This window comes from Grus americana, chromosome 19 (assembly GCF_028858705.1).
Source record: "Grus americana isolate bGruAme1 chromosome 19, bGruAme1.mat, whole genome shotgun sequence".
NCBI lineage: Eukaryota > Metazoa > Chordata > Aves > Gruiformes > Gruidae > Grus > Grus americana.
Genome location: NC_072870.1, coordinates 10064883 through 10089659, shown reverse-complemented (window position 1 = coordinate 10089659; position 24777 = coordinate 10064883). Strand labels below are relative to the sequence as shown.

Genomic DNA, 24777 nt, shown 5'->3' with positions numbered 1-24777 from the left:
TACTATGCGAGGACTGAAGAGGAGGGCAAAGTAACAGTAGAGCCATCAGTGGAGCTGCATCAACATAATTCTTTCAGGATCCAATAAAGTCTCTTTGCATAACACTGGCTGCACTGTGCTGTATTCACAGATGAGCTCCTTGGGGCTGGTGGGAATATATCTGCCGTGCTGCATTTTGATGTATATTTATGTCATTAGTAGCTGCAAAAATCAGGATGTTTTTCTTCCTCTCTCCTCAAAGATGATCTCTGACAGCAGTGCCCTGAAGTACTCTGTTCAAATGCTGACCAATTTGAAATCTGGCCTGAATTCATCAAGGCTCTTAGTTATCAGAAGAGGACAAGTTTACAGTATTAATTGCTTTCAGTTACTGAATGGTTTTTATACAGTGTTGCAAGCTAGCAAGTCTGGCATGTTTTCCCCTAAGTGTAGCTTTCCCTTTATATCCATGTGAAAACAGAAATGCGTGAGGTGATCAAACGTTTAAATCTGACGTTTGTGCCTTAGGAGTACTTTATAGGCTTAACAGTAATTGTAAATAAAAATAATGATAAATAAAAATGGTACCCATCAATAACATAGCATTGCGATGGCAATGGTACGGGGATAGCGGGGAGTGACCCTTCCGCATCGCTGTGAAGCCGTGGGCTGCGCTGAGGAGAAGCAGCGGGGACAGGAGCCCGGCCAGGCCGTACCTGGGAGCTGCTCCTGATGTCTTTTCCACAGATGTCCAGCTTTGTCAAAAACCAGTAAATCTTGTGAAGTTTATTTTCCTTATAGCATCTGTGTTTTATAATGGTGCTTTTAAATTGTTTTTTCTTTGTCTGCTGGGATTTCTTTTGTCCGGCACTTTCAGGCCTCCCTTTTTTCCTCGGTGGAAGTGAGTCCGTTAATGATGGCTGGCTTGGGAATACACCCCGGCCAGGCCGGCACGGCAGCCGCTCCCTCCATCTGACAACAAAGCCCATTGTTGTTTTCTTTCTTCACTTTTATCCTCAACTTAATCCATTTTTCCTTTGAGTATTTGTGGAATAAAATGTCTGGAAAAGCGTGGCTCGGGTTTTGGGTAGATGATATGATGGCGGTTCTGTTGCAGACTTTCAGCAAAGAGGTACCATATTTTCTGTGTCTCAGTAGACAACATTTATCCAATGTAATACTGCACTTGTAAACAAACATCTGCTATTGGACTACCAGAACCACAACATCCTTGGCTTTCTGCAAGTCCCTTCGTAAAATGGATAACCAGCAGCTTAAATTGAGACGAAAGACTTTTTTTTCTTCCATTTTTCTCCAACGGAAGTCTGAAAGGCTGAATTAGGATTAGCCGTAGGAGGTTTTTTGACTTAGGTTTAGCTATGATCAGGAATTTGGACCTTGAGTCTGTAATATTTGGGTGAAAATAACGCAAGTGCTCCCCTTGGTGTGCGTCCTGAGCCGGAGCCCAAGCTGGAGAGGGAGCGTGGGCAAATGGGAGGATGGATATGGGGAGAATAAACCTTAGCCTAAACTGACTTGAACCTATTCCGTGCACAGCTCTTGAACCGTCACGTGAAAATCTCTTTCCTGGCAGCCCATGGAAAGACAAATACTTGACCAAAAGAACTTGCCTTGCATGGGGTCCTGAGGGCTCTTAAGCTCCTGTTCTGGGCAACTACCAAGGGAAAGAGCTGCGTTGCTCAGGATGCCTTGCTGGAAATGTTCAGACTGATTCTTGAGAGGGCATGTTTGCCATGAAATTGTGATGATGGTGATTAATTTTCTCTAAATTAATTTCTATTGCAATAGAAAGTATTCCTTAAATAGTCAGTAGGATGCGATTTGGGTGTAGCTGTCAGGATACAACCAAGTTAGCCTTTAAAGTTAAATTGTCAGTGCCGAGTGAAGCTATTCTGTTGGAGCTATAATTCCAGGGGTTTATTCTTTATTAATATACTGTCCACGTGTGGCAAGGTAGTTTAAGTACAGGATTCTGCTGTATGAAAAATGTTTGATATTTCTAGCGGATTTAAACTTTGGCTTATTTGCTGCATGTCCTTTGACAGTGAATCAACAACTGCTTGAGCTGTAGAAATGATGTTGATGCTTGACTGCATTCTTTGTGCTCTTTTGGCCTGATACGGCAGCCCTGTGCGCACACAACTCCCAGTTACTGCCGGAGGAGTTTCCCACTTCCAAGGGCTGGAGGAATGGAGGATGACTGTCAAATTTCTGGATGGGTACAAGGGCACACCATAACATTATGGGGTTTTAAAATAACTTATTAAACCTAATGTGCGACACTGTTTTGTTCCAATGAAATTCAGAATGCACAATACAGCTTTTGCTGAGTGCTTAGAAAGGAACAGCCCCAGTCATAAGAATGCATTTACTGGATCCCCAAGGCTGTGCAGTTAAGAGGACAAACATGTACCTCTCTGATAGGTCTGAGGCAACATACAATGAAGATATAACAGGACAGAACATCGTAAAATAGCTAAAAATAATTCAGTGAAAACAAAAGCAAATATTTTTACTTTTTCTATTAAGCACGATTTTCTTTAACGTTACTTGTCTGCACCATCTTAATATTATTGTAGTCAGATTTTCAAGAAAAACTTTACTGTCAGAAATAATTTGTCTCCTTTCTGTAGCATTCCAACTTTTAATTTTTGACTTGTATCACTTTTAATTACATTTACTTGCAGTTAAGCGACTAAATGTTGCTGCAGAAAATATAGATTGGCAGACAATACTTATTGGGATATACTTCAGGTATTTACAGCTTTTCCATTTGTCATAGCTGAATTTTTTTATCATGTTTGTGCTGTGAAGTGCTGTGCATTACAAGCTCTGGATTAGTTAATTTTTTATTGATGTTTGTATACAACAGATTAAACTATACATTTAAAAATGAAATGCTTGGCCTCTGAATTTTTTTTTTCTCCCAAGAAGAATCATCTTAGATTTTTGGTCTCCCATTCAGCATTTCTTTAGCATGTTTTCATTTCTCTCTGTATAGTTTAATCATTTTTTCTGTTTACTTTGTGTTTTCTTTTCTTATGTGTGAGCCTAAAAATAGCCATTATTGCTAGAATTAATAAAAAACTCCTACGCGATGGCTTAATCCTGCAGTTTTCTGAGTATCCTTAACTGCCTTGGGATTCCTCAACTTGTGTGAAAATAGAGCAAGTCATCCGTGTGTAGGAAGGATGTCTGTAAATGCCTCGTTTCTCTGCATGCAAATATTCTATTGAATCAACTGAAGGTTTTGCATATGGAAAACTACCTGATGTTGGGAGTGGAGGGCACTGAGTAATTAAATGTGCCTTGAGAGAGAGAGAGGGCTGTAACAACACAGTCATTTGGTTCAGTAGTTCATAGTTAATCATTATATTCCTAACAAGTAAAAGAAAACAAATTACAGACGTGCAGAGCCCCCTCTGTAGATCTCATCGCTGTTTGCGGTGTAGCATGCAGTCGCTCATGGTGAATATAGGAGAGTGAAACACTTTAAGGGAGGCCTTGATTACATGCAACAGTAACTAATTAGACAATAATGCAGCAAACTATTCCTACTCTGTTCCACAAGAACCAAGAATGCATTATGAAACTAATCTTAAAAAAAAATTAATTGCATCTCAGTCTTAAATTAAAACTGAACTGGGTTTTTTTTCCCCCTTTCCTGTTTCTTTTTATTCCAAGTTGGTGCAGGAAAATTACTATTAATGAAATCTGCTCTCTGAGACTTCAATAGGCTTGTTATTCATTAAAGCCTTGCTATTTCTCTTAAAACGTATTGACCAATGTTCAGGCCAGATACTTAACACAAAATACACTTTGTAATTTCATCATTTTTCTTATTGTGCTTTTCTAAGATGCAGAGGTCTATAGACTTAGTAGAAAAAACAAATAAAACCCCTAAGCTTACAGTTATATAGTATTAAAAGAAGGGTAAAGGAAGCATTGAGTGTCTTTAGGATGATGAGACATTCATTAAGATTTTTCCGCCTTCCTTTTCCTATTTTCAATCCATCTGAAGTACCATTAAAGCTTTTCAGGCAGCTTCCTGTGAGAAACCCTTTTCTGTGCTGTTTTTCTTCCTTGAAAAAAGGTGGCTGCTCTTCAGTCAGATTGTATGGATTTGGCCTGGGATTTGTATAATATCTCCGTAGAATGCATCGGTTGTTTAGGAACCTAATTCCCAATATGGCTCCCTTTTGATTAAGAACAAAGCCAGCGTTTCACAGCATTATAGGAACACAGAAAAACAAGTTAATGATCTAAACCTTTTAATTCATGGTTGCTTGTCTATTTAAAGTACTTTTGATTCTGTTATAAACAGACTGGCCCCTTTTTTGTTTAACTTCTTTCTTTGGTTCCTTCACATTTCTTTCTTTACTGTCCATGAAATTTGTAGCTAGTTTCCTTTTCTAGCTGAAGAATGAAAGGTTGTGACTACAGAATGATACAGAGAGTAAGAAAGCGTATCTAAACTGGGCGTATATCCAGCACAGACTGCTTTGAAACAAGCTAAATTTAGGGTTGTTGGGATTTTTTGTTATGTTTTCTCCTTCCTTTTTTAAGTACCTATGGCTCGTTTTCTTCTTTTTTGAATGAATATGAAGTTTGTTACTTTTTTGATACTTTCTTGATTTTTACATGTAGCTTGGCATGGCTTTATTTTATGTAGTTACTTGTTGTTTTCCTCCGGTCTTAGTTCAGCAGATTACTGTTATGTGTGCCTTTATCCGCAGAGACAACAAAAGCAACCTTTTCAGGACTTTCAATTACCAACACTGTATGTGGTGCTTTAGGAAAATAATTCCCTTCCAGATACACTTTTTTTTCTTTTTTCTTTTCTTTTTTTTTTTTCATTAGAGAATTGGAATCCAGAGCTTGTTCTTCAAATGGAACTTGAAAACTTTTTGGTGAACAAAACTGTCAGGCAAGCGGCAGCAGCACGAGTAATTTCCCTTCCATAGTAGGGGACCTTACCCCCATGTACAAAAAATAAATATTTGCTGCATCCATTGTCTTTTTTTTTTACCTGAAATGAAGATGACTTTCTTCGATATGTTTTTGCTTACAATAGGAGCTCATTTATTTTTTAGTACTTTTTTTTTTTTTTTGGCAATGGCTTATTTCAGGCAGTTGTTAGAAATTATAAATGAAAAAAAATTCCAATAATGTGGTTTTTTTACATCTCTATCCCATCAAGGTAAATTGAACAGCCAAGACACTTACAATAACTTCACAAACAACAATCCTGGGAACCCTCGACTCCTGCCTCTTCCAAGTTTGACTGTGGTCTTGCCTCTTGCTCAAATCAAGCAGCCAATGACATTAGGGACCATCACCAAACGCACAGGGTAAGTGTATTTGCACAAACCTGTCTTAACCTTGTTATTTATCATTCATCCGGAAATAACTTGTGTTACTGGTGATTCTTAGTTTTATTCCTTATTTTAATTTCAGTGTATGTAATTTAATGGCAGCAGAAGAGGGGGTAGGGGAAAGAGGAGACAAGAAAAGAAAACCAGCATCAGATAAGTGAACAAAACCTGAAAACCAGTCTCTAAAAATTGAGGAGTGTTGATTTAGGTGGATCACTTTCTTGCAGTCTACCATATGGGAAATACTGTATGCTGACATCAGGAGAAGTTTATACCAGGAATTGGTATGAAACATAAGCAGAGCTGTATTCAATCAGAAAAAGTTATGGGGTTACTTTTTTTTTCCAAGTTTGTTTATTTTGATTTCCAAACTTTTCAAGCAGAAATTATTTTTGACTATCAGACATGGGAAGAGAGTCAGCCAGGTTGAGTATAAAGAGAAAACTTAATCCCACTGTTTTCTTGACCTTATTTTTCCTCTGAAGTGACTGTTCTGTACTATGAAATTCACGTGTGGACTTTCTTTCTGGAGCCAGCTGCACTTTGGTATTTCTCACTGTGCCATGATAAAGCACTTCAAAATACTTGTTGTGAAAAGCTTCTACTAAATATATGTATGTTATAAGAAGATTTTATGAGCTTCATAAACTTTAACAATTTTAAATTAATTGATACTGTTCAACAGTCAATATTTTTCTCTTGGTAAATTTCAAATCTTCATTTAATACAGTTAATACATAAAGCTAGCGGGTGATGATTATTTTTTTTTCCCTCTCACTTTTTGGTTCTTCAAATCTCTGAATATTTTCTAGTTAAAAGTCTGATTCATTCATTAATTTGCAGATGGCTTTTATATTTTTAAGAAAAATAGATAAAGTTTGGCATGTGGTTGGACAGAACAATTGAGGTTCATACCTACAGGTTGATAACATTTTCCTGCATTTTGGCAAATGGGTGCAGGCACTGTCTTGCTTGCTTCAGTGGTTTCTTGCTCAAACCCCAATAGTGAGGTGAATTTTACCTTGTGTTTTGTGAACCAGGAATTATTTTTCAGGCGAGAGCTTGCGGGTATTCCCTCTCTCCCTGAGTAATTCCCATATTCTGTGCTTGAGTGTTCAGGACATCCTGTAAAATCTGTTACTGTTTGTTTACTGCACTAGGTATGCATGATGAGGTTCTAACGCTTACGTATGTACGCACATATATACATGTGTATCTGTATATATGTCTATCTAACAATCCAGTCCTGCTTTCGCTGCTGTAAACAGGAATTTCTTTAGGCTTGTTGAGCCAAATCATGAACTACGAACATGCAATTGCCCTAAGCACAGAGGCTGTCTGCAGACAAGTCCCTGAAGTTCATGGATAATTGTAAATGGGACTTTACAAGGAAACAGTACAGAAGCAGTATGAGGGTAATGTTGTGGTTTAACTTCTTCCACACATACATTTTAATTGCTTATTTTTTGCATATTGTTTTTCTGCTTACAATTCAAACACAGGCGAGGGAAAAAGATTGTGCTAGCAATCAGGTGAATTTTGAAAGTACAGGAAGGTGTGATCTCGTCTGAGGACAGGAAGGGAGGCAGGATCAGGGAGAGGTGGGCATGTGTGGAGATAAACAGCAAATTACCGGTCCTGAAAGAGGGAAAATATCAAAGATGTGACTTGAAGAGTACAGTCAGAGAAGGTCAGAAATGTAATTCTGGGAGCTGTCAGTAGCTCCTAGAAATGGAATAGACACTTAGAACTAGGTGGGACAAGACACAGAACATAAAAAGCCATCTGAGGGACTACTAGGGGGAAGGTAGGGTGGTGGTAGGAGCAATGGTGAGGATGATTTGAGAAAAAGCACTTGCTTTACACCAGTAATTCATGCGGCAGCCTTTACAAAGGCTATTTCCTTAACGCTGTGGTGATACCAGCAAACTGTTCTACTATTGCAAATGTAGTAAGTCTGCATTATTTTGTTTAATGTTTTATTCTTAAATATCTCAAACATATTCAGAGAGTGTTCATATGCATAGTTTAAGTAAATTTTACTATTCACAAACTGTCCTTGTCCTATTATTTGGTGTAATTTTTAAAACAAATTAAATTTAAAATGTTCAGTGAGGCTTATGTAAGGGGAGGAAAACAACAGGCAGGGGAAATACCCTGCTGTGTAAATAGAGTTTTCATGAATGAGGATCATAATTTTCAGTGAAGCCTGTGTAGATGTGTAACACTAAGCTGAGAGCTTCCTTCATTTGTTCTGCATCCAAAATATTTGATGAAAGTACACAAAATTAACATGAAAAGCTGTATTTATAAAGCGGGGATTTAAGAGGAATGCCTAGGATCCAAGAAGCCTGGCGTGCCCAAAATGACCAAATTGAGACAGCAGCCTTAACTTAAACCTCCAGGGGGCAAAGCGTGTGTTTAACATATTTAACATCTGCCCTTGTATTTCGAGAAACACATAGCAATGTAAGTCTGTACAGTGTAATATTTAGACAGGACAGGGACCATCTGCCTCACTCTGAGAAGTGTAGGAGGCATGTATTACTGCAAATGGCAAAAGACAGATGTATTTACACCTACATGGTCAGCACCTTTAAGCACCGCTCCAAGGAAACAAGGCTCTTCTTTGGGAGCAGCTGCTTAACCTTGTGATTGTGCAGCGATCAGAAAAGGAGACGAACTCGCTATCAGTTGGATTTTACAGTTGCTGTTCAGTGGCCCTCAAAGCAGATTCCTTTTCTGTTGTTGCTACTTTTAAAGGATTGAAAATTTAACCTGTTGCAGTACATTTCTAAAAGTAAAAAGCAAGACTAAAAGAATAGCACATCATTAGCATTTCTGGATTTGTCCGGTTTATTTGCTTTTAACATCTGAAAAGCTGCTTTAATACTAGACATCTTAATTAAATTTTGCAGGTTTTATTAACCAAAAAGTCAAGTTGGGGTTTTTTTCTGCTAGTATCCAGGACAGCAAAATATTTTTCAGGTACTGAAAGGACTGATCACTGCTCTTAATATCATCTGTCTCAAGCAGAGCAGCAAAGCATGTCATTTTACTTGACAAGCGGAATGGCAGTAAATTTTTTAAAAGTGTTCACCGTAGGGAATGAAAGACCAGAATCTGGAGCTGTGTCATTGCTGCGCTGTTCATCACAGATGCTTTTTTTTCTCATGCAAACTTGTGGGTTTTGGAACATTTTCTGATCAGTCATTAAGCTCTCTTAGTGCTGAGAATGTAAGTAGTTTTCAGCATAAGCATCTCAGAGCATTCCCTCCTTCTTGCCATCACTATAGTTTCCTTGTTCCCTGCCCTCTGTTTCTTCCCTTGCTTTTTCAAGTCTCTCATTGTAATTTCCACACCTTCGTGAAGCACTTAATTTTTGTCCCTATATTTTGTCATCCCATTGACTCGCTTTCCTGCAGTTTGTACTGTCAGCACATTCTGAGGAGCAGATAGGCTTTCCCAAAGCAGCTCTGGCACTAATGAGTAAGGAAACATCTTATGTTTTAAAGATTAGGGGGATGTAAGACAGTAAAAGAGCTAGATTTAATAAGTCTTTATATATCTGTGCCTCTGTTTCCCTCTCAAAATTTTAATAGTAATGCTGAATTCCTTCTCAAGTCTGGTGAATGGGTTAATTCATTGCTCATTTACAAAGAGCTTATAGATTTGAAAGGGGAAGAACTGTATGATCCATCTCATGCTTGTCTATAAAAGGCAGTGAATCAGAATATGTTAGAAGACAGCTTTGTGCTTTGCAATAGCTTTATAAGCGTTCCTTGTGTTTGTGGAATGAGTTGTAGTGAGTTTCCAGTTTGTAAGAATGTGGGGATACAGATGAGCTGTAATAGGAAGGAGGGAAATAAAAAGATACAATAATTGCCCCAAAAGAAAAACTATTGTAAAAGTTGGCTTCTCTGACACCAGCATTTGTTTTCACTTTCTCAAGGGATATGGTCATTATATTTGTATCATACTTCATTCTCAAATTTGTTATAGCTTTAGCGAAACACCAGGATGTAACCTGCATTAGTTGGGTCTTGTCAAAACAGAGACATCCAAAGTACCTTACAGGAAAAGGAATAAACCTTACTTTTTTTCCATCCAAAAGATTTAGATAGTGTGTTTTTAAACATGAAACTCTCTCTGTTATTCATCCTGTCCCTCATTCCACCCCCAATACAGAAGGAGAAAAGTAGGTAAAGTGTCTGATGCAATTTCATTATTGTAGTGTTTCTCATTGCTTATATTTTATGTTCCGAAAATCACTGATATCCCTTTGTTTTATTTTGACTCCGAGAGCTTAATTTATCCCAGGTTCTACTACTGAAGCAAACAAAAATAAGGAGTGCAAAGTCATATTTTCATGATACAGCTAAGTCGGAATCAGTAACTAAAAAAGTCACAAAAAAAAATTTTAAAAGTAGAATTAAAGAATTCAATATGATAGGTCAGCTTTCTGGCGTGCTGAAGCCGGACATTTCTTTCTGGCATGTTTCTCAGACGTGTTTTATGTCACCTTTAGCTTTTCTAATACAATTTGGTAATAAAGCAACTACTGTAATGAATTGTAATTGATATGAAATACAGTTATTTGCACTAAATTTTGTTCAGATGTCACTATTTATGAAAGGATTCTCACTATGGCAACATATAGCAACGGGGGTTAGAGCAAGTGGGTATTGCACAGCTGATTAAAAGCGGAAATAGTTTTTATTAGATACAATAACACACAATCAAAGAATGTTTCCATTTTCAATTTGCTAAACCTCAGAATCAGATAAGAAATTAAGAAAATTCTGTTGGAATTTTGAATCATAAATCATCTTCATTCCATAATTTCCCTTTGGAATTTCTCACTAGCTATGAGAACGGGGAACCTCAATGAGTTTTTTGCCTTGGCATTGCTCTGTTACTGTCACGGAGCGTAGCCATCTGGTGCTGTCTTTTCAAGGTTGGGTTATCCTGTAATTTGTACATTCTCTCAGTTAGCATACCATCCATATTATGTGAAGGAAATAGTGAAAAACAATTGCTTATATAAACATGACACGGGAAAAAAATGGTCATCTTCAAAGAAATGAGGTCTTGTGAACAGAAAGGAAATGCTAAGTTGTCTCTCTCACACTTAAGGCTTTTTGTGAAGACTCTACTGTAGTCTTTGGAAGCGTAATTACATTTTCTTCATGATACAAGATTTTGTCTCCATGTTAAAAACAAGCAAACAAAACCTTCCATTGAAGCATGTATTTACCTGGGTCAATTTGTAATCAAAATAGAGAGAATTTGTTAATTTGCAAGTATAATCAGGTCGATATAGTATGTTATGCAAAAAAAACCCCAAACCTATGTTGTCTTCTAAAATGTTCTCATGAGCTTATCTAAATGTCATTTATCTGCTTTTTGAAGACAGAGAAACTGAGGCAGAGAGGAAAAAACAAATACTTGCCAAAACGCCCATGATCATAATTTAGAAATTCTAAGCTCCCAGTCAGATTCGACCACTCTCCAATGACTCTTCAGATTTCCACTCGATATATTCTAGGTTTGAAATTATATTGGCTATGGGTTATGCAGAAGACTTAGCTTTCCATTAAATATTTAAACAGTGCAATAGTGCTGGGCTAATCTTCTGTTGAGCCATTAGAATGGTCTTTGACTCGGAGACTGAATGTGTTGACTGTATGGGAGATCATACAATTCATACAGTTCATACAATTTAATTGGGTTTTATCACTATTCAAAGATGATATATTATGTCTAGAAAGGCAGCTGGTTCTACCAAATGAGCTCTCTCCCTCAAAGTCTTCACCAAACATTTATTTAAATACAAACAGTTAAAGGCTAGTCCATTATACAGAGTTCAAAAGATCTTATTTATGGATTTTGGCCTATATTACTAATAAAAAAAAGGGGGTTGGGTTTGGGTTTTTTTACAATATTCTGTTATTGATTGGATTTTTACATCTTTGTATTAGGTTTGTACCTTCACCTAAATGTTGTTTTTAAGAGGATGTCTTCATTCATTAATGTTGTGCTCATGTCAGACTTAGTTCACAGAATTCTTTTTTATCAAGCCAGTATCCTTTTAATTGTGTAGGCATATGGCTGAGTGGTTTATACCTCTTTCTGTGATAGACCTTTTCTGTTAGTTCATTGCCTGAAAATATTTCACTTGTTTCAACTAGCCAGAATTTATTGCAGAGTCAGAGTATAAAAAGAGAAATGACATATTGCCAGTTACAAAATCAATTATTCAGCCATTTTGTGGATGATGTTACATCCCAAATGAGAATCAAAGAAGCCTTGAGCGTGCGAGTAGCTCTACATTTACCTCCTTTTCAGATTTTATGCAAATGTCAGTATGGCAATGGCTTTTTCAAGGGTGATATAAAGAGCAAGGGGAATATCCATTAAAAATGTGCTAAAATTAATGTTGTGTGATACCACTTTAAAACTATAGGCTGTGCAAAGTACTTGAACAACAACAACAAAAAGAAATCATAGTGTAGGTAAATTGTTGAGTGGCCAAAAACATTAAGCTCTCTATCGGGTGATTTTTAACATCAAAAATATTTGAAATAAGTTAGGGTTCTCTTCCTTGCATTCCCTGCAAGCTTGTAAGTGAGGGAATAAGATTGCTGTGTATACAGTTGCTAAAGATTTTTAATTTAATAGTGTGTTTCTGTCCCAGGAAAAGGGCTGAGTAATTTTCTCTGGAAGGTTGTGCTTGTACCTGTCGTTTTTACTTAGGGCTTGTCTCTTTCCAGTAAATCTGTGAAACTGTCCCACTCAGACCTTCAGTGTTTCCTGGAAAACACCCACATATTCATTGTTCTTGATGCTGATTTCCTTTTTCTATTAATTTTGACTTTAATGTCTGTTTAAGGCTCTTGACTGCTTTTGCCTCAGATTTGTCAGGAGATTTCAGGAAGGTGACCTAAGCTGTGTCTAACTTGAATTGTAATGTTAAAGCCTGCTTGCCACCGATGCCTTACGTTTGTCACGGCAGTTGTGCATGAAGAGCCAGCCCCGTCAGCTCTCGCTCCCGTGCGGGGTTGCCTTGTCGGTGGGACCACTCACCTGAGCAGTTATGTTTGTGAGCGTCGGCATGTGGGTTACGTTAGAGGTCTACATCTGTTTCAGGGCATCATCAACGGTTATAAAAAATTATTTTGTTTACTTTCTGCATAAATCTTAATAGCATGATATACAGTGTACTTGTTGGTAATTGAGTTTTCATCTAATTTCTGTGCATTTTTCCCCTTTACGTGAAGACCTTACCTGTTTGGAGCAGGATGTTTTTCCATAAAAGCTCCATGGTGAGTTCCCAGTTCAAACCCAGCATGCCTATAATTCATTTGCTGTCCTCACTGAAAATAACTCTGTGCTTAGACTTTTTAATTTTGGATTTTTTTTTTTTTTTTAATTTGTTTACTTGCATGGCTGATCCATAGGTGGAAGCACTGCATAATTGCACTTTTAAACTATGGATGCGTGTTCACCATCAAGCATTCACTTTTTTTTTTTTTCTTTTTTACCTTTGAGAGGGCATTCAATTTTTAAGTAGCAGAGAAGTTGAAAAAATAAATTATTTCCCAGTGGGCAAAAATGATTGCAATATCTTTCCAAAAGAAGCCTCTTCTTTTTTCTCTCTAGCTTCCTTTATTATTGTAGCACTAAGTTGCTTACAGACGGAAAACATCGATGATGACCTCTTGAAAATAAGCCAGATTAGCAGTGAGTAGACAGTAAAGTACTGCAGTAAGAGAGATGAAGCAAGTAAAATGGGCACTGCAAAATAAAAAAAGAAGCTTATCGCACTTGAGGAAAAAACCAAACACAGCTCCATTAGAATCAGGATAGTTGAAATAATAAGGGGGTTTGTGTTTAATATGTAAAATTGCAGCATATAACAAAAATACAGACAGAAGAAAAAAACAAGTTTTATCAAGTTTCCCTGTCACCTTTTTATAAAGGGATGGGGGTTAGGTGCTTGGAGTTTTAGGCAACAAGCATGGAAGAAGTTTGAGCATCTTACAATTTTCTTAGAAAACTGAGAAACTTTCAGCTAGGAGAGTTTGGGTTTGGGGTTTTTTTGAGGGGTATTGTTGGGTTATTTTTTAGGGTTGGGGTTTTTTTTAAGTTTAGCTAAGGATACTTTTTAGTTACATCTGTCAGTATATGTTAGAATATTTGTGGTGGCTCTTAGTTCTACTGCTAGAAGTTTGTTCCACATATATCACCCCCTTATGTCTCTGTCAAAATACTATCTTCAGCAGAAACAACTTCTGCTTTGTTAGGACACAGAGTTCTGAAGAGAATGGCAGAGGACAGCTGATGAGGGCATGGGAGCTATTCCAAAGGCAGGAAAAGCAAAGGCACTAAGTATGACGCTGAAGGAAAGAAGGTGATGTTGCCTTATTCCTAGAGAATATCTGGTTACTGAAGTAGTCTTCCGAAGAACCATTTCTAAATGTAGTTTACGATGCACCTAAGTATTTCATCTGATGGTGACCTAAGAACTGAAAAGGCTCTGGAAGAAGAGTTTTGAAAGTAGATTGTCTTAGCAAATGCATGTGTCAGTCACTCCCTGCATGAAGCGGCAGAGATGCTTGTCAACCAGAAATGATTTTAGATTGAGGCAAGATTAAAAGGCCTAGATTAAAGAGGGGAATATGTGAAATAGACTCAGAAATTGTTGCCTGTCTTTCACAAGACTCTTTTGTGGTTTGTTTAATGCCAGTGCTAGCTCAAAAAATATGGGCTTTACTAGCCTGCAGAGAAATCAGGATAAAAAACACACTTTGGGTGGGGGAAGAAATCATGTTGTTTCCATTAAGGTCTTAATGAGACCTAAAATTATGTAAACAAAATGAATGGAGATTTGACAACTTACTGCCTGGCAAATAAAGGAGCCTACTATTTCTTTTCTTGCTTTTTCTTGCTTTATTCATGATTTGACAACTGGAAACATGTCTTTGTTTTCTTGTTTTAGGCACAATGATAAATTAATGAAAATTTATGTAATTTTGAGACAGAAATGCTTTTTCAGTAATTTTATGTGTAATTGCAAATTTCACACAGTATTTTTTTCCTAATGCTTTTGTTGCTGCTTATGTAGTCTAGGTAAAACTTTTACCTTCAAAAATGCTGTTGTGTTTCCACTTCAGTGGGTTTAGCTGTGGAGTTGCAGATAAGTGCTTTTGGTTTTATGAATCTGATGTATTTGAAGCCTACTTGTTGGGGATACAAAATCAATGTGATCCTCAATCTTTGCAGACTCTTACTATTTGATAGATAATATTTGAATTTGTAAAGCAGTTCCTTCCTATCAGATATATGCAATTTATTTTTTTTTTAAAGTCATGTCACTTTTTGACTATGAACTTAAAGACAAAATAAAGAGCCAGCAGTATTTTATGAGACATAAAGCTCTGAGGAACACTCCATCGCTGTACTGCATAGCCTCTGGTTTTCATAGTTGCCTATGGTTTTCAAAATATTTTAATAGTATTAATTCTTTCTTACCTACAATAGAAAAATAAATATTAATTAAAAATGTAAACTAGTTAAAATATTCTTATTAGTAATTATTTTTATAGACACACTACATTTCCAGAGATTATGGCAGAGTTTGATTCATTACGAAAGTCAAAATTGGCACTGAGTTGTTTGAGTAGCTCTTAATCTTTTCTTCTTGCATTGTCAGCGTGAAAGAGCTTGCATGCTGTTGCTGAGTCTCTTCATTTCTTTTTAAGATCTGACAGAGTGATGTCTTAATTTTCTTCTTTAGTTTGCTCCCATCACTTTTTGTGCCATCTCAGTAGAAAATGTTCATGTATGTTTTTCGTTGGACATGTATACATCTACATCTCTGTGCTTCTCCATTTAAAATGGAAATAATTCTCAAAAATTATATTAGAAAAGTTAATTCATGTCAACAAAACAAATTTCCCCAAATAATGTAGTATTTAGCTGGAGTTTGAGATTAACTTGACTTTTAGTAGGTGACTTTGACTTCAGCTGGGGTAGGTGAATGTCAGCTGTTGGTAACTGAAGGGACACGAACATGGCCTTCAGTTGAGGTACGGCTCTTACTAAATTTATAGCAGAACAAGAACTCTGTCATTGAAAGGGGGTTTTGTTACTATGGTTCTTCTGCTGTACAACCTATTGTAGGTTTCTGCACGGATACAATTGGGATAAAAATACTGCTGTGTCTTATTGAATTCTTGGTGTAGTTACACAGTTGGATAGACCCAGACAGGAAAAAGTGCACTACAGCCTATTTATCTTCCTTCTATCTTAGATATAGTGCCGTTGTTTCTAATGTGGAAGATTGAAATTAGAAGGGTGAATGTTCTGGTCCAATTGGCTTCACTTTCTTGTTTTTAGTTTTGATTCCCAAGAACCTGCACTTCTTCCTGCATCACAACCCCTTTCAGTAAAAATATGGTACAGTCTTTTGAAAGTTAGTATATAGTGAAGATTCTTTGAAATTAACTGTTTTTAAAAGTGAGGCCAAACGTGCCTTAATTTCAGTTCTTGGAATAATTTATGAAGTGCTGACAGGCTAAGAGCAAGTAAAGAGCAGGAGTTCATAGCAGAAACAAGTCATTCACCACCTACCTTCAACATTACTGTTTTGTTATCATTTATAAAGCGGAGAGGGTGTTTGCATCTATATAATAATGAGGATTTATAGTTTCCAAGTTGCTAAAAAGCACAATGACATGAAAATATATTTTTCTAATGACATTACTGTTACTGAAAATAACTGGGCTTTTGAGGTTTACTGAAGGAAAGAAGTTTGAGTTGGAATGTATCGATGAAAACTCAGGGATAAAGTAAAATGGTGGCAAAATGAAAGATTCCTTAGTTACACTAGTTTTCAGAACAGACTTGTTGACATCTCAGTAGTTTTTTCAGAAATATGTCTAAACCAATGATGCACTTTTTTTTTTTCTTTTTTTTTCCTCTGTCTTTATTTTTTAGCAGGACTAAGTTTAACCACATGAGTAATCATGTTTTACAAGGTCTGCTCTTTCTGTCTACAAAAATATCATTCTTGAAGGGAAAATGTTTTGGCATTGAAACCAACACTTAAATGTGTGCCTTGAAAGAGGTACATCTTAAAAGTTCTGGTGTAAATAGAATGTAGCTGAGACCGTTTCCTCTAAGGTTGTTTATATCCGTATTTGGTTGAGCACTGGTATTTGGGACTAAGAGCGTGGAGAACCCTGCAGAAATTTATTGCTAGAGTACCAGATTCCTTTCTGCTTAAAGGCTTGAAGAAACGGTTGAAGTCAATTATGTCTCTGTAGTTTACTCCAGTTTGTAGTTCAGAATAGCATTTGCTCCACATTTTTTCTCCATTTTCAATTATTTTAATAACCTCAGATTGTGTTGAGTAACAATTCAGAGTAGTCAGGATATTAGTGTAGAAAATTCCCTTTTTCAAGAGTTTACAAGAGGAAGTGAATATGGCTGAATCGTATCTGTACTCGTAGTTTGCTTTGTGTTACTTGATGGGTAACACTGCCCTTCTGAACAGTCTTGTTCTATATTAAAAACAATCATTTATTGATTGAAGTATAGATCAGTAAGTAACAAGACTCTAATTAGTGCATACATTTACATTTTCATTTCTGAAGGAATATTAGTGTATGAATATTTGGAAGGTGAAAGCCAAAAATAGTTATTGATGGACAGTTTGTTATAGAACTGGTTAAAATGACTGTTTCTGTGACATGACTATGTCAAAGTGAAAGAAATATATTCTGAATTTTTCTGAGCAGCTAATAAACACTTAATATCAATTTAAATATTCTAATATAGATCATGAAGTGCCACTGCAAGCAAGGTAATATATGTATAGTCAGGAACTTTTTGGAACACAGCTTTCTGACCCAGTAATCTGTAGCTGTAGTTTTAACAGTACGATATTGAGTGCTTTGTGGTGGTTCAATATCAGAGTTACTGACTATAAATTGCAATTGCTCTTTTGGGATGTTCTAGCTTCTCCTGCATGTAGGAGAGCTTCAGGACAGATCTAAGCCCATGAAAGTTTGTCTGCATCTTTCCATTGACTGTGGTCAGTGTGCTGGAATTCCTTTTGAAAAGTTTTTGGTTTCTCTGGGGGGTTTTTGTTGAGGTTTTTTTTTTCTTTTTCCAAATGCAATGGGTGACCATAGGCTTGCCATGTGTGTGATTTATGGCAAGCAGCTCAGCCCCCCTGTGCTTCAGTGAGCCCATCTGTAAAACTGGCAGAGCAATGCTGTACAAGGTGTTGGGAAGCTCAGTTTCACTTTCTGTAAATCCCGTTCAGAAACCTGGCTGAAAATACAGTGTGAGTGCAAACAATTAGTCTGTTCTCCCATTTTCATAAATGACCTGTTTTCTGGGATGCTATACAAGAAGTATTTGCTGCTTTAGGTGAGTTCAAGTTGAAGGCAATTTTAAATGTTTCAGGTTGCATGACAGTAATGATGGAGGCTATGTGTTTTTAACTACATGCCATATTTTCCATGTGTCACTTACTACAGCTAGTTGTTGGAAGGAAATTAAGTGTTTGAGATTGGTGTGAGTTTTGCCATTTATTTCAGTGAGATCAGGGCTGAGCTGTAAGGGACCAAGACATAGACAGGTCTTTGGAGAGGTGCAGCCAGGTGCAGGAGGTTTAGAGAAGCCCAACTTGTAGAATAATTTTTAACTTGCTTTTCTTATGTTATTTTTACATTATGTTGATTCATAATCCATTCTTGCTTTAATATCCCTATTGGTTCATTCTGTTGAACCACTTCACTTGTATACAAGTAATTCGTCATTAACAAAAAAAAGGGCAGTATGAATTAAGTGCCTTCATAATTATGCATAGTGTCTGAATTGCTTTCTGCTGATTTAAAATATTTTTCTGCTGCTTAATTCCATCATAACACTGCAATAATTTGTGTGCACATACATGTATTCACACACAAACACTTCCTAGCATTGAAGTTCATAACTTAAAATGACTGAGTTAATGCAGTGGTGTAATCACAGGCTGATATAATGTGGAACAAGAAATTAAGAGAAGAAAAAAGGAAAGGAGGGAGCGGTAGCAAGAGAAGGGAACAGTGAAATTGAGTAGAGAGAGAAATATGAAATAATCCAATTAAAAAGACCGGAAAAAAGGGAACATGGAGAAGGAGGAATCCTGTGTGAACTTCTCAAACAGCTTTTCAGGGTGAAATCCTGGTTTAATGAATTGAGGAAATGGGCAATGCTCTGAAAATAGGTTTCAGTTTATACAAAGCATAAGGTTACATATCTTCAGGTTCCTGTAAGGAGGAACACTAAATGTTGTTTCAGTGAAACATAATTATGAACCGCCGTATCTGCTACATGCAGATGTTTCAGAGGAGAATGTATCTTAATCTCTTTTTACACGATATAATTACTCATTTTTTTTAACACGTAGCTCATGAGTGTATGCATTGTTTCCCTTTCCTTGTATCCTCCGCATGTTGTTCCCTCTTACCCTTGTGCCCATGTCGCACACATGCTGGTGGTTTCAGTGACACCGGGACTGTGCTGAGTTATAACTGCTCAGCAGCCAGTGTTAGCGTTATTTCTAAGTTTCTTTTGAAAATGGAAGAAAATATCAACCACCTTGAGTGACTGACCCAGAATCTATATTTTCATTCACAAAGGACTTACAATTATAAATGTTTGTGTTCACTTTGTAAGTTGTTTCTATTGAATGCAAATATTCAATATTGGGTCTTTTAAACAGTCCAACTAATTGTCCATTCTGAGCCAGTGCTGTTCTTCAAGATAATGAGTTCAGTGATCAAGGGGAATTTGGGACCTATTATTGAGAAACACTGAGCATCTGTAAATCCTACTAAATCTTATGGGAACTGCAGATATTCGCCATTTCTGAGTTAATATCTTAGAATTACTATTAAGCAAGGGACAGCTAAATTTTTGAGAATTAACTTTCATAATTTTATTTTGTTCTTTCTTTAAGCAAATCCAAACCAGCTCCACAGATTTCACCCAGTAAGTCTGTGGGAGGAGAGTTTTGTGTTGCTGCGGTCTTTGGATCATCAAGGTCATGGTTTGCAAGCAATCCTGGTCTGAAAAGAGAAAAAGGTTGGTATATTACAAAAACAGGACTTGCATTTAAATTTAAATTCTCCATTTAATTTTCTGATTTTGTGATAACTTCTGAGCACATGGTGCTTAACTGTAGATACACACTGTAGTGACAATGGAGATCTTTGAGAAAATGGTTGGGGCGCTTTTGGTAAATAGGACAATTTACAAGAAATTTTAATTAGTGAAATAAATCATTGATCTTTTATTATGATATTATGACAGAAAACAGACTGTGATAGTTCGATCCAAAGATACTGTGTGAAGTGGTACTGAAAAAGCCGTGAGGTAAAGGTGAGACACCTTTGCTAAAGCAAATGTACAGACGGATGTTTGGCAATGTGTAATTACGTGAACACACCTCAGCAAGAAGCTCTGTTCCACCTTCTTTTATATGATATACTTGTATTTTTTTGAAACAAGGGGAAAATTGTGTGCTTTGTACAATTTTCTCTTTGTCTCTCCAGCCCTTTCACTTATTTTCATTCACATTTTTGACTGCAAGCATATAAAGGCAAGAAACTTAAAAAAGAATGAGTCTACTATTTCTGCAAATGTTTCTTCTCTTCCTGCTGTGCTATTGCAATAATATTTTCTTTCTTCTTGCAAACAGATCAATCAAAACAGTTTGTAGTGGAGTCATTGTATATTATCAGTTGTTACGGTAGCCTGGTGGAGCACGTATTGGAACCACGTCCGCTCAGCACTGCTCCGAAGATTAGTGATGACACACCTTTGGAAATGATGACATGCCCAAGAGCCAGCTGGACTTTGGTTAGGTAGCTCATTCCTTTTACTACTACTTCTTTTTGTCCAGAAAATAGTCGTGGTCTTTTCTTTTTTTTTTCTTTTTTTGAAGGGGTAAATGAACAGCATCATGATTTTCACCCATATTTTTATCTTACAGTTTATCTTAAATACTCTCAAAGTTTTCCATTGAAAGAGGGGACTCTTGATAGCAAATTCAAGCCTGCCTTTTCATACAGTTCTGACAGTGCTTACGTGTCTGAATGGGAGCTAACCATTTAAATCCTTCTGTAGACAAGGAGCTACATGAACATGTTTACAGATCAATAGAGATCCTTATCAATTGATGATTTTAAATGATCAGATTGTAATTTAGCTTTTTATATAAGGACTAGAAACAATTATTTTAATAGTGTTAAAGTACAGAATTCTGCCATGAGACATGAGTGAGGTTTCCACAATGAAGCATTGCAAAGAATTAGGCGAGTTATCCTGTAAGTAGCTGAAGGGAGCATTTCTTGAGACAGTTGAAGAAATTATTCCTGACATGTGGAAGAAAGTAAACAAAAATTGATGAGAAAGTGTTGTCAGTGCTTTTGACGTTTTAAAATATTTTTCTATCGATTTTTCTTGTCTCCTATATTCCTTAGTGCTGCTTATGGCTGGACTAGATTGATCAATACTTGATTTACCAAGCTATTTAGGAATGGCCCACCCTAATTAAAATTACAACACAGACTTCTAGACCATTATTGTTGAAGTGAGTAGGTTGTAATGGAATTGAAAATTCTAATTGGATCAATAGTCCATAACTTTACACAGCTTTATTTTCACAGTTTGTAAATGCTCAATGACTTTACGGTATCAAAGCAATGCTAGTTAACAGAACAAAAAAGTTCCCCGGTTTCTGTTGTGTGTTTATATAACGTCAGCATGACATACAATGGTCCTAAACGAATTTACCAACTTAATCTAAACCGCCTTCATCATTTTTTTGCGCAATATGTGCTGCAGCCAACAAACAAGTATTGTCTCTTTGCCTCACGATCTGCGCGATATGGTCCTGCTGCTCAACTGCCTGTGGTGTACTGCAGTGTTTGAACAAGCTAATTTAAATAATTACAAACATTTTGTGAGCTTGTATAGATAATTACATGTGATGACAGAAACACTGATTTACATTCTCTGTATTAGCTTAAATATTAATAGTCTTGTGTTTTACCTCAGAACTCCTCAGTGGAATGAACTCCAACCACCATTTAATGCGAACCATCCTCTGCTCCTGGCTGCAGATGCTGTACAGTACTACCAGTATCTTCTCGCTGGGTGTAAGTAGCTGACAACTTTTTGTCCTGCCTTATGCGCACATTCTAAGCCAAGTGTGAACTTCTGAATTGGTTTTCCAACCTGCATTTATTTCAGTACAAGTTCTACCCCAGAATAGGGCTTCATGTAACCAGCTATAGTAGTAATGGTAGAGTAGCGAATGTAGTTTCTTTTTGATATGAATCAAAGTTGTGAGGCTATCATATAGCCAAAACGTGAGTGCTTGGCAGGCCTTACAAGTGTGACCCACGAGATTCCCTAAAGTCTTCAGGGCTTCTCCACCTCGTTTCTTCGCAAGCTTTTAGCCATTTCTTCTCATGAATTTGATACTCGGTGACAAGCGAGTGCATCTGCATTTTCCCTCTCCCCTGGAACTCATGATGGCTGGGCTACTTCCAGCCAGAGTCTCGGGCAGCTGCTTCCCTCGGGAGCCTGGGCATCGCTTCCAGGGACGGCTGCACACCTGCCTCGTCCTGTGTTTTATCCAGCCACGTCGTTCACACGGAGCCAATATGCGTGGCATTGCATATTCAGAAGCATTTATAGAGCTATATCTATAGATATATGGTATATGTATATTTTAGCTATAGATATATAAACCCATGTATTTTATATTGTTTTTAGAGACAAATGATTATGTTAATTTTTGTTTTGACAATTCAAGAAAGAGTGATATTAACAGTGAGTAGCAAGTCTCTCGTTTATCTAGGGTGTAGTCAAGATCAAAGTGATGTAACAACAAAGTTTCACAAGGGAACAACTCTTGGCATATGTAAAGGTACTCATGGGGAAACCAGACCCTCTGCACAGTTGTCAGTGCAGCTAACGCCAGCATGTTGTGTGACACAGTCATCTTAAAATGCAGAAGGTGGACATCTGGACCAAAAGGCAGTTTGAATGTGACTGGTAAAAGCAACATTGGTGCCAGATTAGATCTGTTGCTTCTACCTGCTCATCTGTTGCATGCGCTCCGAGCCCAAAATGTTGCGGGAGCCTACAAGGTCTGAGTCTTCCTTTTCCCTGCTGCACAGAAAAAGGAAGAAAACTCAAAAGGTAGAAAAGAATATGAAAAAGTAATTAATAGCGCACAATGCTGTGTTAGATGTGCCTTTTGGCTAGAGTTTTTTGCTAAATTCCTGTGTTATTTTACTTTCACTTATAGGAATGTGAGTTCTGCTTTGAGATAAAAGGTCGTTGCATGGATGTATTTTGGTTGCATAATATTTTACTGTACAAATACAGATCACTATTTTCAAATGAGTATGTCTAAAATTAGGTGTGCAAGCTTACACTTAAATTTTCATACAAATAGTTTGAAGCATTGAGTACAATGACGTCAACAAATATATTTGTAATTTATATAAAAGCCTTTAACAGACGCTGTTAACTACAGAGCATAGGTCTAATTTCATATTGTAGTTTAAGGTAACTGCTGCCACGTAGTCTGCTTGTGTTGCCAATAATTCATTTTGGTATTTGTATTTTTATCCACTGCTTACGCACCTGATGATGATGCTGAGTAGTCTTGAAACGGTTGGCAAAACTAGCTTTAATTCACAAACTACCTATGTTTGTGAGTCCTTGCAGCTTGCCTGTTTGGGCCAGATTTCTTCCCCATCCTTGCCCTCCTCAAATTCTCTGCTCTAGTTTTAGATGTCTTTATCATCCATATTGGTTTCAGCTATTTCCCCTGCGTGTTATCAACTGTATAAATATATAATTGTGTGTAGTATGCAGTTATTGCAGTGTGAGTCCAAGAGCACAGAATGCTCTCTGGAGAATTCTGGACACTTTGTAAAAATAGTTTGTCTGCTTTTTAGTTTCTGTTGAAATGAAAAGCAATGTATTGCAAAGACACGGTCTGACGAAAAGCCTTTCTATGAGTATCAATGCTTATATACACAGATCACATTTATCCGACATCATACTGAAATCAGGGATGGATGTGGTTCACTCGATGTATTTCATTAACAGCTCAAATACTAAGCATTTCAAGTGGTTTTGTACTTGAAAACGTTTTAAAGGAAGAAGAAGGAGTGGTAGCTAAATTCCAACCAAATAATGAATTTGTATTATTTGAATTACAGTGAAGACTTTTAATTCAGGTTTTAATTCACATAATAGGAATTTTTTAAGATGGGTGTGGAATGTAAAGAAAAATAGAATAATAAACACTGAAGACCAAAAAGTATCTAGAGAACGTAGTGCAAATAGCATTAACAGAGACATTTATGTCCATCTGATCTTCTTTGAAGTTTTATTTGTCTTCTGGATTTATTCTATCTGAAGCTACTCAGTGAAGTTTCTGGAAAAATGAAGTCACGCCAGAATTCACACAAAAGAGTCCAGGACACTTGTTAGCTTTCCCCTGTTAAATACATGCTAAACCAGAGTTACCTGGCTCTGCTTACCTGCAGTAATGTAATGAGTTGACATGAGCTGCAGCCTGTGGTTTGATGTGCTATCACTTCCGTCAGTAAGTTTAATTGCCAGCAAATGGCTAAATAGGGGGTTAGGGTGAATGTTACATCTGTCTGCCACGTTAGTGGTAAGAGGAATTCTGGCGCCGTTTCAGGGTCACTATTTGTATCTGTCTATCAGAGGTAGAATACAGCAGTTTCTCTGAGTTTCTGTATAGCATTTCTGCCAATTGTTTGGCTCCATTAAGTGTGCAGGGGAAATAAAAGCCTGAATGACCAAGTCACAAGGGGGTATGGATAGACCCTTTCTTTGTCCACACTCAGAACATTGCATTAGGTCTCATTATCCATTTATAATAAGTGACCTTTGCCCCCTGGGTCATTGAAAAATACTCAGTGTGCTTTTTAGCACAGAGTACCTCTGTCAGCAGACGGACAGAACAATGAAACGTCTGGCAGTCTACTTGGAGGGCTGTGCTGTGCCGGTTTTCATAAATACGCAGTTTGATGCGGAAACACAGGACCAAAATCGTCCTTAGTCTCTGAAAAGTATAAAGCAGGCCCGTGATATCTTGTGATAAAAAGAGAATATTCTAAAAATACTGCATTTAGTTATTTACACACAGTTCAGCTTTTAATATTTTTAGAGCATCTTAAAGTTATAGTCACAGCTAATAAGGAAGTAACAAGGAACCATTGTTTGAAGAAATATTTTGTACAACAAGTGTCCAAGACCTTTATCCCAAGGGCATTTGTAAGTGGAT

The 24777-nt window shown here is 37.0% G+C and overlaps 1 protein-coding gene across 13 annotated transcripts in view; it reads left to right on the top strand.

Annotated features, from left to right (window-relative positions):
- The window catches only part of BCAS3 (BCAS3 microtubule associated cell migration factor), a 366627-nt gene that overhangs the window by 131073 nt on the left and 210777 nt on the right, over positions 1–24777 (top strand). For 11 of the 13 annotated variants that reach the window (XR_008579901.1, XM_054847769.1, XM_054847776.1 and 8 more), the window contains exons 16-20: positions 5201–5351; positions 12656–12700; positions 19393–19517; positions 20134–20299; positions 21495–21595. Coding sequence is in view for 12 of the 13 variants with exons in the window: in XM_054847769.1 (XP_054703744.1) it covers positions 5201–5351; positions 12656–12700; positions 19393–19517; positions 20134–20299; positions 21495–21595 (588 nt within the window). In the remaining variant the exon portion in view is untranslated. The remainder of the gene's footprint in view (positions 1–5200; positions 5352–12655; positions 12701–19392; positions 19518–20133; positions 20300–21494; positions 21596–24777) is intronic. The other 2 variants (XM_054847770.1, XM_054847772.1) reach the window with 1 other exon arrangement.